Source organism: Larus michahellis, chromosome 12 (assembly GCF_964199755.1).
Source record: "Larus michahellis chromosome 12, bLarMic1.1, whole genome shotgun sequence".
NCBI lineage: Eukaryota > Metazoa > Chordata > Aves > Charadriiformes > Laridae > Larus > Larus michahellis.
Window position 1 is genome coordinate 17,575,076 of NC_133907.1, and position 12,631 is coordinate 17,587,706.

Here is a 12,631-nt window from a genome sequence, read left to right on the forward strand (position 1 = left end):
TCTGTGCCCTGCATGGCCCAGCCTTCTGGGTCACCACGGGGAGCATCCTTGGTTTCAGAGGATGACGGTGTTGCACTGGGGGAAGATGTGATCCAGGCCATTACGTCCCAAAGTGGCTTCCCAGGCAGTGGGTGGAGCAAAGTAAACCCACCTGCACGGCAGTGATGTGCATGGAGGTTTGATGGCTTGTGCAGCCAGAGAAAGGCGTAGCTTATTCTGGTGGCTGACGCTGGCACAAAGCTGTACCTCCATCTGCTTGTGACCACCACTGGAAAGAGATGGGCATCCTTTCTTTGGGTTTTTTTTGTGGAGGGGCTTTTTCAGTCTCCTTTCCTTTTTTCAGATGGCTTTGTCCTTCAGGGATGCTCTCTGCTTCTGGTGGCTTTGGGTGCCATGGGTGACTCCCCAGTGCTTCTCACTACTGTTGATTTCCTCCTTGTTGGGTGCCTTCTGCTTCTCCTTTGCCCTTTTTCTTTCCTACTCACAGGTATTACAAACCCTGAGCCAGGGCCATGGGTGTCCAAGAACACAGCAACCTTTCATGCCCCCTGCCAGCCGTGACGGAGAACTTCCCTGAGCTCAGGCCTGTCCCTGCTGTGCATGTTCCCTCCAGTGGCCAACACCTGTGCCATTGAATCCAGCCTGGAGGAAAGGACGGAGCACTTGTGGATGGCTGGGTTCTGCAAGGCAATGCTATGTAGCCTGAAGGAAGGATGATTCCTGTGCCCGACCTGCCCAGGGAGGGGGGACCTACATGTATGGCCAACTTTACCATCTGCTCATTTCAGTGCTGCTGTCCCTCAGCTTTCCACTGGCCTCTATGGCTTATGTCATGACGAGGAAAGAAATCCTGCTCAGGAGAGGGCAAGGAGCCCTTTTCTCCTTTTCTCAGGTCACTGGGTACCTGGAAAGGGAGAAACAAAGTGGTCTCCTAGGGTTCCCCTGGGAGCCAGCTCTGGTTCAGTTGTGGCTGTAATTGGTGCCCCGTGAACTTCTGCTGTGCTTGGGGACTGCTTGGGACGGTTTCGGTCTCAGACTGAACCCAGAGATGCTCTCTATAAACCCAGGAGTGGGTGGGTCATTGTGTCCTCGCCTGTTGGTTTCTGCTTTTCTCCCCCGTGGCAGGATTTGGTCTTGAACTGCCATTTGGCTTCACTGTGCCAGATGAGCCAATTCACAGAGTTAATGGGTTAATTAACAGATAGCACAGCTGTGTGTCACTGCCGAGTGACAAGTGGTGCTTTCCTGGAGCCTGTGGAGTGGCCTCGCGGTACCACATGTAGGTACCGGTGTGATACGTTAGGGCAGTGAGATGCGTTCTTCTTGCCTACTGTTTGGGTGGGTAACAGAGCACCTCCAGTTTTGGAGGACGAAACTGGCATCCACAGTATTCTTTGAGCAGGTGCCCCACAGATTTGCCACAAGTTGCATGGATAACTGCATCTCCTTTAGGCTCCTACCAGCTTCCTGTGATAGCTCTAATTCCTACTGCAGACCAATATATTTTGCATATAGCAGCAAAAAATTCTTTAATGTTTTCATATTGGTGTTCTGTGAGAAAAGCACTCACTGGACACTGATGTGATTTGGACCTCTTTCAGAAAGTACGGTGCTTTCTCTGGCAGTAGCTAGATCACTGGGATAGATCTAGGGCAAAACCTCTCATCCATGGATCTGTTGGCACTACCACAGGGACGTGGTGACTTAAACTGCCCCAGAGGGTCACATCCTCCTTGGTGTCCCTTGGATCCTTTTCCCAGGGCCATAGTAAATTCTTTTTTGCCCTTTTCCTCTTATTTCTCTTAGCTTGTTTGTCTTCCTGCCTGTGGTTTTCCTCATCACTGCAACGTATGGAACTCATTCCCTTCATTCTCACCCTCCTGCTTCTCCTCCTTTTCTGAGGAGCTGCTTGTTTTTCCCAGTCCATCACCTCTCCTTACTTGTGCCTGTGACTAACATCCTAATGTGGCTCTTGGTGGCCAGATGCCTTCATCTTCTACCTGGCTATGTCCTGCTGCAGAGACGTCTGTGAGGAGCAGTAGAGGAATGGCAGATGAGAACTGGTCGGTGGATGATGAACATAAGGCTTTGTACGTCCTGCAACACTGGGAAGAGATGCCAGGATACGGGTACAAGCTGGTACCAGAGCATGTGGAGATCCGGTCCCTGTACAACCCGGAGAACCCTGGGCTTGCACAGGTGAGATGTGTTTCCTCGTCCAGCCTAGACATTGCTCTGGGGAAGGACCTTCAGGACAGGTCACTCCCAGGCCCTTGGCTGGTCCCTGTTATCCTTTTGTCTCCTCATCGTTGCATGAATCCCATGTGTTCCCCCTTCCTGGGTGGGTGAGTGGAGCAGTGTCTGTGGATGGCTGGCCCTGCTATGAAGTGCGGGCTGTTGGCTTTGGGTGTCCTTTGCTCAGATACACCCCCTGACCTCTCATGGTGCTTCTGAACACCTTTCCTCAAGGCACCTCTGTCCATTGATGTTGTGGTCACAATGCTGGTGGCACAGGGTCCTTCCTGTCTCCTCAGACCATGTAGCCCTGCTCTGACGAGGATGCTGTGTGGGTGGTAAGGGATCTGCTCTGCCTTCTGAGCCCTGCCACCATGCACCACGGTGGATAGTAGTGTCCTTGTGTATCCCTGCCTCTTCCTCTGCTTTGTCCTCTATCACTGCTGCTTTTCTCCCCTGCAAGAGCCCCGTTCTACCCCCTTGGCTTCTCCCTGGGCCGTGACGTAACTGCCGGCTGGAGGAGAAACATTCCTCCTTAATTTTATGCAGTACCGTGATCAGAGCTCAACCATTTCAATGTCCTGCGCTGAACATCTCCTGTTCCCTTGGGTACCGGAGGGCTGTAACAAAGCAGAACTCTGAAGTCACTCCGACTTTGGTCAACGTTGGAAATGCATGTGGGGAGAGGAGGGTTAGACCCATCATTTTTTAGTCCTTGGTTATGCTAAAATGTTACAACGTCGTACGCTTCCTGTTAAGACAGAGGGACACGTTTGCCTCTGAAATTAACTCAGTTCAGCTGAAATGGTTTTCCTTGGGAGCAGAGTAGGGAGGGAAATAAGCAACTTCTGGTACTTTTAATTTTTTCCCTGTCTAAAATCCAGTCGTGTGTCACTCTGAAGTGCTGGGGGTGGAGAGAGTCAAGCAGTGGCTTTCTGGTGAGAGCTTTCCTTGCAGGACTCAGCCCTTGCTCCTGGACAAGCTGGAGGGCGGTCTGTCTTTTGAAAGTCTCTCTGCTCTCTTCTCTCACCAGGGCTCCTTGCACATGTGGATTGACATGTTTCCAAATGATGTCCCTGCACCGCCGCCTGTCAATATCAAACCACGACTGCCTGTCAGGTAGCACCCGTGGGAGTGGGGCTGGGAGTGGTGAGCCTGAGTGGATGGTCACTGTCCCTTGTCATGCCTGGCGGGATGTGCCGCAGAGTCCTGCACTGGCTGAGGGCCTGTGCTAGCCTGGCCTGCAGCCCTTCTCTCTGCTTCAGCTCTGGCCATGGGACGGTCTCTTGAGTGTATCAGCACGGGGCGTAAGCGCTTCAGCTGCACAAGTGTTTGTGAAGGGCAGGGTTAAACTCTCTAAGGCTGGACGTGAAGGTGATAGAAACCCAGGTCAGAGCTACTCATCTACTAGCTCTGTTTTGGCTAGTGGACAGATGTCCTCTGGGTGCTTGGAGAAGTGAAGTTGAAGGAGGAGATCAGCTGTTTTCAGTGATCTAACGGGGCTATTAGGTGGAGAGTCCGGATTCTTCTCAGAGGTGCACATGAAAGGACAAGAGATAATGTCACAAGTTGCAGCAAGGGAAACCCCAACTGAATACAGGGAAAACATATTCCTAGTGAGAGTGAAGCTACCCTGGGATAGGGAGGGAGTGACCCAGAGAGGTGCTGGGATATCTGTCCTTGGAGATATTAAAAACTCGTGCAGACAAGACCCTGGGCCATCTGATCTACAATGAATCTAAAGCAAGAGGTCGGAGCAGAGACTGCAGAGGTCCCTTCCTGCCTAAGCCTTTCTGTGCTCCTATGGCTAAGTCGTGCCGGGTGGGTTTCCCATGCATCAGGGATTTGCTTTGCAAAAGCTGCCTGTTTTGACTGTGGGTGTTTGTCTTGTAGGGTTGTAGCTCCCCAGGAAGGGCGTTGTGCATGGCAGTGAGACTGCTGTGTTGTGCTTGGCCAGAGGAGCTCTGGCAGGGGATCACAGTGCTAGGAGGATTCAAGTTGTCCTACTGTGCCCGTGTGGGCTTGAGCTGCCCTCCCAGGCACCAGGGGTGAGAGCGTGTGTCTCACTCACCCCTGTGTCCTTCCCACAGCTATGAGCTGCGTGTTATTATCTGGAACACGGATGATGTGATCCTTGATGATGTCAACCCAATAACGGGAGAGCCTTCCAGCGATATCTACGTGAAAAGGTTTGATGGGAGCCAGAGGGAGGCCAGACCCTGGCTGTCCTGCTCCCTGCCCTACACCCTCACTGCCTCCTCTCAACCTCTGCTTCTCCCTGCCTCAGCATGAGGTGCCCCACTCCAGTCCCCTTGCTGTACCACCAAAGATGTTGGTCAGGTGTTGGTCCGGTTTGGCTCTTTGACTCTTCCTTTCCCGCTACCCCATGGGGTTCAGCCCCTCCATCCGTCTGCTCTGCCTTTGGGGCTGGCTGACAAGGGGTGGGGGTTGCTTTTGAAACTGAATTTCTGAGTTTTTCCTGCAGCTGGATAAAGGGTCTTGACCACGACAAGCAGGAGACGGATGTTCACTTTAACTCCTTGACTGGGGAGGGCAATTTCAACTGGAGGTTCATCTTCCGCTTCAACTATCTCCCAACTGAGAAGGAGATCACCTACAAGAAGAAGGACTCTGTCTTCTCTATGGAGGAATCAGAGTTTCGGGAACCAGCTGTTCTGGTCCTCCAGGTGTGGGATTACGACAGGATTTCAGCTAATGACTTTCTAGGTATGGTGTAACTTGCTGGAAGTCGGGCGACCTGTCCCTCACCTTGCTGGAGTGTTATGGCATTTCTCCCAGGGCCCAACTTTCTGAGGAGGGACACCAGGAGCATCAGATCAAGTTCTTCAGCTCAGCAATCACCTGGTCTGGTTTTTCACATGTGAGCTATAGGCCGAGCCTGGAGATACACACCTCTCCTACACAGACACATTGAGCTTGCGTGCTTGTCCCAGGAGCTTGCTGTCCTTTTTTAGGGCTTGTCACACCACAGGACTTCCAGGTTCTGCTTCCTCACAAGCTTTCGGATAAACTTGCTGGGCATGCAGCAGGGCCTGGTGCTGAAGCTGGGCTGGTGGTGATTCCACCCATGCTACGCTAGCACAAACGCTGCTGCTTCTGTCCTGCTTCTGCTGTCATCCCCATGTTTGTAGCACTCTGTTCAGTTGTCCCTCCCTTCTTCATCTTTGGCCTCCCCATTAAAAAGCAGCCCCTTTGCCCTGCTGTCTCTTGGGCAGGATAAAGCTGTCTTTATTCATCAACTTTCCATGCTATATTTAAAGGGCTTTACCTCCATGAGGCACTTCCAATGGTGATTGGTTCAGCAGTGTTACTCGGGCACTGAAGAAAGTGTTAGATGGCAATCCTAACGATTCCTGGCATGTACAGTCTTGGAAATTTCTAGGCAGGAAGGGCTTCTGCAGTCTTTATTGCAACCTTGATCTCCAAGCAGGGCTAGATGCAACCTAGGTCAGGTTGCTCAGGGCCTTGTCTGGGTGAGTTTTGAGTATCTCCAAGGATGGAGATCCCAGCACCCTTCTGGACCCCTTTTCCTGGCTGCACCATTCTCATAATTCTCAATTTTTTTTACTTGCAGCGGCTTACGTGCTTTCATCATCCAATTCCGAGAAGAGTCTAGCTCCATCTGCTCTATAGCTTCTTTTAGGCTATGAGAGAGGCAGTAAGATCTCTCCCTTGACCTCCCTTCTCTGGGCTGAACATGCATGGGTCTCTCGACCCATCCTGCTATGGCACGTACTCTAGCCTTGACCGTCTCAGCCACTGCGCTCTCTCTAGTTAGTTGACACCTTTCTTGTGTTGGGCCCCCAAAACTGGTCACTGTATCCAGATGCACCTCACTGGAGCTGAGCATATTGGCTATGCTTTTGCCAATACAAACCAGTACGTGGTAAGACTGATTTGCTGCAAGGGCTCAGTGCAAAAGTGGGACAGAAGCTCCTTCCAAGGAGGACCAGGGCACGAGGCCAAGCAGGGAAATGAACCGAGGCTGTTTCAGATGTAAGACAGATTTGAAACCTTTAAAGAGTTTCTCAGATCTTATGATTTTTACTGACGTTTGCAGGAATAAGAGGGGAAGAGGAGCTTGGACATGTGAGGAGAGCAGGGTGGGACATGGTAAAGGAGTGAAAATGACCTACCGTACCACACGCAAACCAAATTGGCCACATCAGAGATGAGACAAGACCTGTGGCTTCTGCTTCTTAGTCTCTAACTCTTTCTTGTGCTGAGGTTCAAGTTCTCCACCTATAAATGTGCAGGACTCTGCTAGATCATCGCAGCAGCTGGGACCCACTCGTGGCGGTGGGAGCATGTCTGAGGCAGAAACCCTCAGTGTGGGGCTTTATTGGGGCTGACCTCAGGATTTCGCCGTGAGCTCTCCTCTTCACTGTGCCTGCAGGTTCCATCGAGCTGAAGCTGCATGACATGGTGCGGGCAGCCAAGAGCTCAGAGCATTGCACTGTCAGGATGGCCAAGGAGAATGCAACACCTCGCTTCTCCATCTTCCGAAACAAGCGCATGAGGGGTTGGTGGCCCTTCATCAAACTTAAAGAACAAGAAGATGAGGAGAGGGAGGACAAGCAGAAAAAGAAGAAGAAGTTGAGAAGCTCAGTCAAACCAGAGGACGTGGAGTTCACAGACCCCAGTGGGAACAAGTACCTCCTGACGGTAAGGCAGGGTGTTGGCACAGGTGAGCAGAGAGCCAGTGTTTTGCCTCTGCCTTGACATGGCAACCTGTTCTGTGTGCACATAATCTGCAGAGGCAGCAATGACCCAGCTGCCCAGGACTTTGCGCAGGGTCCTGGAGACTTGTCCCATCGGCTGCAAATCCAGCACTTCATCTACTGAGAAGTGCCAGCTGCGGTGGCGTGCAGGGGGTGTCCAACGTCATGTCTTCCCTCTGAGCTTCCCATAGAGCTCGGTGAGGGGACCAAAGCAAGAGGCACATGGCTCTCCATCAACCGGACAGGACAGTTGCAAAAGCTTGTCCTAGGGTCTCTGCCTACCCCAGACAGGCAAGTGCCAGCTCTCTCGGGGCAGACTCGCTGCTGATGGTCCTGCTAGTGGACCATTGTTTGTCGCCAAGGGTGAGTTTTGCTCAGTGCCAGGGTGGGAGGCTGCAGACAGATCCAAATAGCTGGGAAGTGTGTTGCAATACTGTGTCTTGTCTCCAGAACAGTTAACTTCTGGCCAGGCCACAGTTTCCGCTGGCTGCTGAGGTGAGAGGCTCTGTAGCTAATGCCTGGAGGGAAAAGAGAGTTGCACTGAGCGTCTGCAAGTGGAACTGGGAGAAAAATGCTCAGTCCTGGCAGGGCGTGTGGTCAGCAGGCTGGTCTGAGAAGCAGCACATGCGGCTGCGGCTCAGACATGTTCCCCTTCCAGGGTAAGGTGGAAGCGGAGTTCCAGCTGCTGACTGTGGAGGAGGCTGAGAAGAGTCCTGTTGGTTTGGGTCGAAAAGAGCCTGAACCCTTGGAAAAGCCCAAGTGAGTATCTGTACCTTTACCATGGATGGACAGTGCTGGGGACAGGGAGCATCTTCTTGTCAGGAGCTGAGAGCAATCAATGAGGCCCTCGGCGGTGGGGTCTGCAGAACTGGGGCTGCTGGGGCTTCCCAGAGCATCCAGCAGGACTTGTGACTGCAGGATCTGGCTGATCTCGGTGAGGTAGCTATGCCCTAAGATTTCTTGTACAAAAAGGGCAGCTCTGGTTTAACCGTGTGAACGCACCTGTTGGCCACACGGGTGCAGAACAGCTCTGCGAGGGCTGTCGTGAGGCTCAGGTCCTGTTGTCTTCAGCGCTTTCACAGGCCCCTAGGCTGATCCTGTCTGGAAGCAGCAGGAAGAGCACCCTATGAGGGTGGCAGGGGACCAAAGCAGAAGGGACACCGTGCTGCTCTGTGGGTTGAGCCTGTGCTCATCTGTTCTTCCCTTCCTGTTCCAGCCGCCCAAAAACTTCTTTCAACTGGCTTGTGAATCCCATGAAGACCTTTGTGTTCTTTATCTGGAAGCGGTACAAGAAATACATCATTGTGCTGTTCGTTGTCGCTGTTCTGACCATCTTCCTGGTTCTTTTGATCTACACCATGCCTGGATACATCAGCGAGAAGATCATCAATGGATAAATGCTTTACAGCACAGGACTACTCAAAGACAGGGGTGATTGAAGGATTTGAGACTGGACCAGAAAGTTTAAGGAAATCCTGCAGGTGCAGAGGCAACCTTCAGAGTGAGAGACTTGCAGAAGCGGCCTCTCTTTGGGGAGTCACATTTCACGCTAAGTACCCATGAGATGCTAAGAAACCAAGGAACCAGCCTACCAAATACGGGAAACTCCTTGAAGGACAGTTACAAGTTTGGGGGAAAAAAAATTGTTCTTTGTGGGACTGGGAAAACAGGATCTGCTGGGGCTGTCCCCACGGACAGGGCAGCTGAAACCAGCTCTTGCCATTGGGAGTGATTCTGGCAGCATTGGGGACATACAGAGCCATCCATGGCCCAGCTTGACAGCACTTGGTACTTCCCAGGCCTTTGCCTGAGGAGTTCAAAACACGTCGTACAGGGGGAAGGCAGGTCTGGTGTATGGTGCCGGTGGAGGCAGGACCTGGAAGACCTTTGAATGGGGCCACCCAGGGAGAAGGATGACAGAGCCAAGGTAGCCACAAACTTCCTGCCATGTCAAGAGCACGGGAACAGCTCCTGGAGTTTAAATCATCTCTGGATGTGGTAGCACTCCCCAGGACACAGACTTTCTGGTTGTCACTCCTTACAAAGCTGCTTAACAGCTTCTCCTGGGTGTGCTGGGTTGGATCCAAGCTTGCTTCAAACTTCATTTTGGCTCTTCATTTCTGCAGGAATAAAAGCTCCTTGGCTGCTCTCTCCCATGCTGCTTGTGTTTTGGGGCTGCTTTCTGGAGCTGAGGGGCCAGGCTGCTGCAGGCGGTCCTCGCTGATGCCCCTTCGCCCTTCCTCCCGGATGGCACACCGCTGGGACGTCAGCACGGGGTCGTCAGCATGAAATCAGTATTGTGGTGTTGGGCCGATGTAAATTAAATGAATCTGATTCTCAACATGGTCTCTGGTGCCCCAGGGTTGTTGTTTTCTGCACAGACAAGCCCTGACGTGATCTGATCTCAGGCGGAGGTCCTTCACCTCGGGTTTTGGCAGAACAGATGCCTTCTGAGGGGTCTCATTCTGGTGCAGAAGATGATGGTCAGAGGGACCGTTGCGTTTCTAAAGAAATTAACTGACAGCATGTTTTTATAGTGAAGATGGTTGCCTGATGGTCTTTTAGATGGGGCAGGAATAGAGCAAGTTTTGGGGAGAAAACCAGCTGGGCAGGCAGGTAAGGAGCAGGTGAGGACTCTGGCTGGACCTGAAGGCAGGTGCGAGTGTCCGGCAGACATGGTGCTCCCCCAGGGGGGCTGGAGTTCAGCCGCTGGGTGAGGGCCCCAGAATGGCAAAGGGGGGGAGCCCTCTCTCCCCTCAGGAGTCCCTTGGGCCACTGCTGGCAGTGGCATGACCCCAGCCCTCCACCTCTGCCCAGCCCCAGTGTGACCATGGCTCCTGCCAGCAGTTCCCCTTCCTGGCACCACCTCGGCGTGGCACCGTGGCGGCCCTCGTCTCAGTGTGCGACTTCGTGCGGCCGGCACAGGAGGACATCGGCTCACCCACTACCTCTGCCTTCACCAGCCACGTGGGCCGTTGCAAGGCCGCTGCCGAGAGCTGGGAGGAGGTCAGCAGGGGTGGGGAGCCATGGGGGGTGCGTTCTGAGGGGTTGGGGGGGCCATCCCCATATCGCGGTCTGCACCGTATCATTTGTGACCGAGGGTGGAGAGTGGTGCAAGAGTCTTTGGGTCTTTGTAAAACACTCAAAGCAAAGATTTGGTGAAGGCTTGTGGTGAGCTGTGGTGGCTGGGTGACAGGCATCGGTCGGTGGGGACAAGAGCAGAGAGGGAGGGGGGTGTGTGGGAAGGCTGTGCCTTGTGCTGGGCTCACACCACATGGTAAAGAGGGGACAGAACCCTTCAACCAGACAAGCATCAAACTAAAAGCCTAACAAAAAAATGAAAGGAAGTTCTTGGGGGTAGCAGGATAGTTTCCTCACTTGTCCAGAGTTAAGCTGTGGGATGTTTGGAAGCCAAATGATTGAGCGGTTCTAAAAATTCACAAAGCCGGGGTGAGAGCTGGCTGCTGAGCGCAGCGTCCAACACAAAACTTATTTGGGCCAAATGACTTTGTCTTCTGACTGATGGCAAAAGCCAGAAGACCCTGATAGGCGTCGTCAGTCGCAGTGCAGGGGGGGAAGGGGCTGTTGCATGCGGCTGGGACACGAGGGACCGAGCAGCAGAGCTCGATGCCCTGGGGAGGCTGTGAGTGAGGTCAAGATCAGCTCAGTGGAGGGCCCAGGCTTCCCGTTAAGAGCATCTCACTGCCCACCTAGACCCACCTTAGGGCTTAGCCGAAAACTTTGGCCAATGTAGTGTCACCATCATGCTGGCCTATTCCTGGGCAAATCGAGGTCCTGTCCCTCTGTGGAAAATATCTGTGAGATGTTACCACTGTGGCGGGCCTTTCCATGTGGTGGTCCAGAGAGCTGCGAGCCTCTTGGTGCCTCCTCCTGCTAAATGTGCTGGGAGCAACCAAACCGCACTACCGCCATGTCAGCGCTCTCTCGTTATGTTGTAGTTCCAGCAGACGAGGGGATGGCGTGCGGGACGTTGTCACGGCCCCTCTGTGGGCTGTGACTGCTGCTCTCCTGTGGATCATTTTGTCAGTGGTGGTGACTGAGGTTTTTTTTTTTTCTTCTTGCTCCTCAGGCCTCTGCAGACCAGGACTTGCTCAGGAGCCTCTGGGCATGGGGTCATTTCCTTGTGTTGCTTAATTTTCAACTGTTACTTTATGTTGCACCTCCAGCAAAGCTAAAACTTCAGTCCTGTAAAACAGAGCTGCCATGTCAGGAAGCCGTGGTTAGAGAGAAACCCTGTGGAACTTATTGATGTTTAATAAGGCCAAGTGCCAGGTCCTGCATTTCGGTCACAACAACCCCAAGCTTGGGGCAGAGTGGCTGGAAAGCTGCCCGGCAGAAAAGGACCTGGGGGTGCTGGTGGAGCCAGCTTAACACGAGCCAGCAGTGTGCCCAGGTGGCCAAGAAGGCCAACAGCATTCTGGCTTGTATCAGGAACAGCATGGCCAGCAGGAGCAGGGAAGTGACGGTGCCTCTGTACTGGGCACTGGTGAGGCCTCATCTCGAGTGCTGCGTCCAGTTCTGGGCCCCTCTGTACAAGAGGGACATTGAGGTGCTGGAGCATGTCCAGAGGAGAGCCACCAGGCTGGTGAGGGCTCTGGAGACCAGGGCATGTGAGGAGAGGCTGAGGGAGCTGGGCATGTTCAGCTTGGAGAAGAGGAGGCTGAGGGGAGACCTCATTGCCCTCTACAACTGCCTGAAAGGAGGGTGCAGAGGTGGGTGTTGGCCTCTTCTCCCAGGGGAATAACGACAGGACCAGAGGAAATGGTCTGAAGCTGCGGCAGGGGAGGTTTAGATTAGATATTAGGAAGAATTACTTTACTGCAAGAGTGGTCAGGCACTGGAACAGCCTGCCCAGGGAGGGGGTTGAGCCACCATCCCTAGAGGTGTTTAAGAAATGTCTAGATGTGGCACTTCAGGGCGTGCTCTAGCAGCAGAGATTGTAGGTTGTTTGGTTGGACTCAATGATCTTAAGGGTCCTTTCCAACCATGAAGATTCTGTGAAATAAACTTTCTGTAATGCATTTCTCACGTTAGGCCTGTGAGCAGAGAAAAGAAGATAACTGCCCACATGTTCATGTCCGTTCTCCCCTGGAGCTTCACCCCAGGAATGCTGCTCCATGCCAGCTTGCTGCTGACCCCTGATCCGTTCTTGCTCTGTGTTTAGCTCCCTGGGGGGCATATCCACCATTCCTTACCAGCTCGTCCATCTTTGCTGAGGACACAAGAAGCAGGAGGAGCCCACCCCTGCCTCTGAGCATCCAGCACAAGGACGCGTCCTCAGAGCCAGCGCCTTGGGTACCGCTCGGCCCTGAGCAGCCCAGCCCCACTGGCCCGGCTTCAGGTAACGAAAGAACAGGTCCAGGAGGAGCAAGGAGCCAGACCGTGCTGGTGGGAAGGACCTGCTGGGAAGTCTGCAGTCTGGCACCAGCACGAGGTCAGGTTGGCCGTGGTTTTGTCTGGCCGAGCCTTGCTCGTGGATCAGACCCACAGCGCCTCTTGCTTGGGTGCAGGGCTGGGAGAGCTGCGGCATGGGACGGCGTGCCCCCAGCTGAGCACGGAGGGGACTCCCCTGGCTTTTAAACACCAGTGCCCCTAGAGCAGGATTATTCTGGGGTTTGCTGGGCTGTTGGAGG

General features: G+C 53.4%; 1 protein-coding gene across 1 annotated transcript in view; it reads left to right on the plus strand.

The window, feature by feature from the left end:
- Window positions 1-9,316, plus strand: part of LOC141750182 (fer-1-like protein 4) — a 42,985-nt gene extending 33,669 nt beyond the window's left edge. The window contains exons 39-45 of the mRNA XM_074604872.1: window positions 2,021-2,199; window positions 3,269-3,354; window positions 4,326-4,424; window positions 4,721-4,962; window positions 6,653-6,921; window positions 7,636-7,736; window positions 8,194-9,316. Coding sequence (XP_074460973.1) covers window positions 2,021-2,199; window positions 3,269-3,354; window positions 4,326-4,424; window positions 4,721-4,962; window positions 6,653-6,921; window positions 7,636-7,736; window positions 8,194-8,374 — 1,157 coding nt within the window. The 3' untranslated portion in view covers window positions 8,375-9,316. The remainder of the gene's footprint in view (window positions 1-2,020; window positions 2,200-3,268; window positions 3,355-4,325; window positions 4,425-4,720; window positions 4,963-6,652; window positions 6,922-7,635; window positions 7,737-8,193) is intronic.
- The last annotated feature ends 3,315 nt before the right edge of the window (window positions 9,317-12,631 follow it).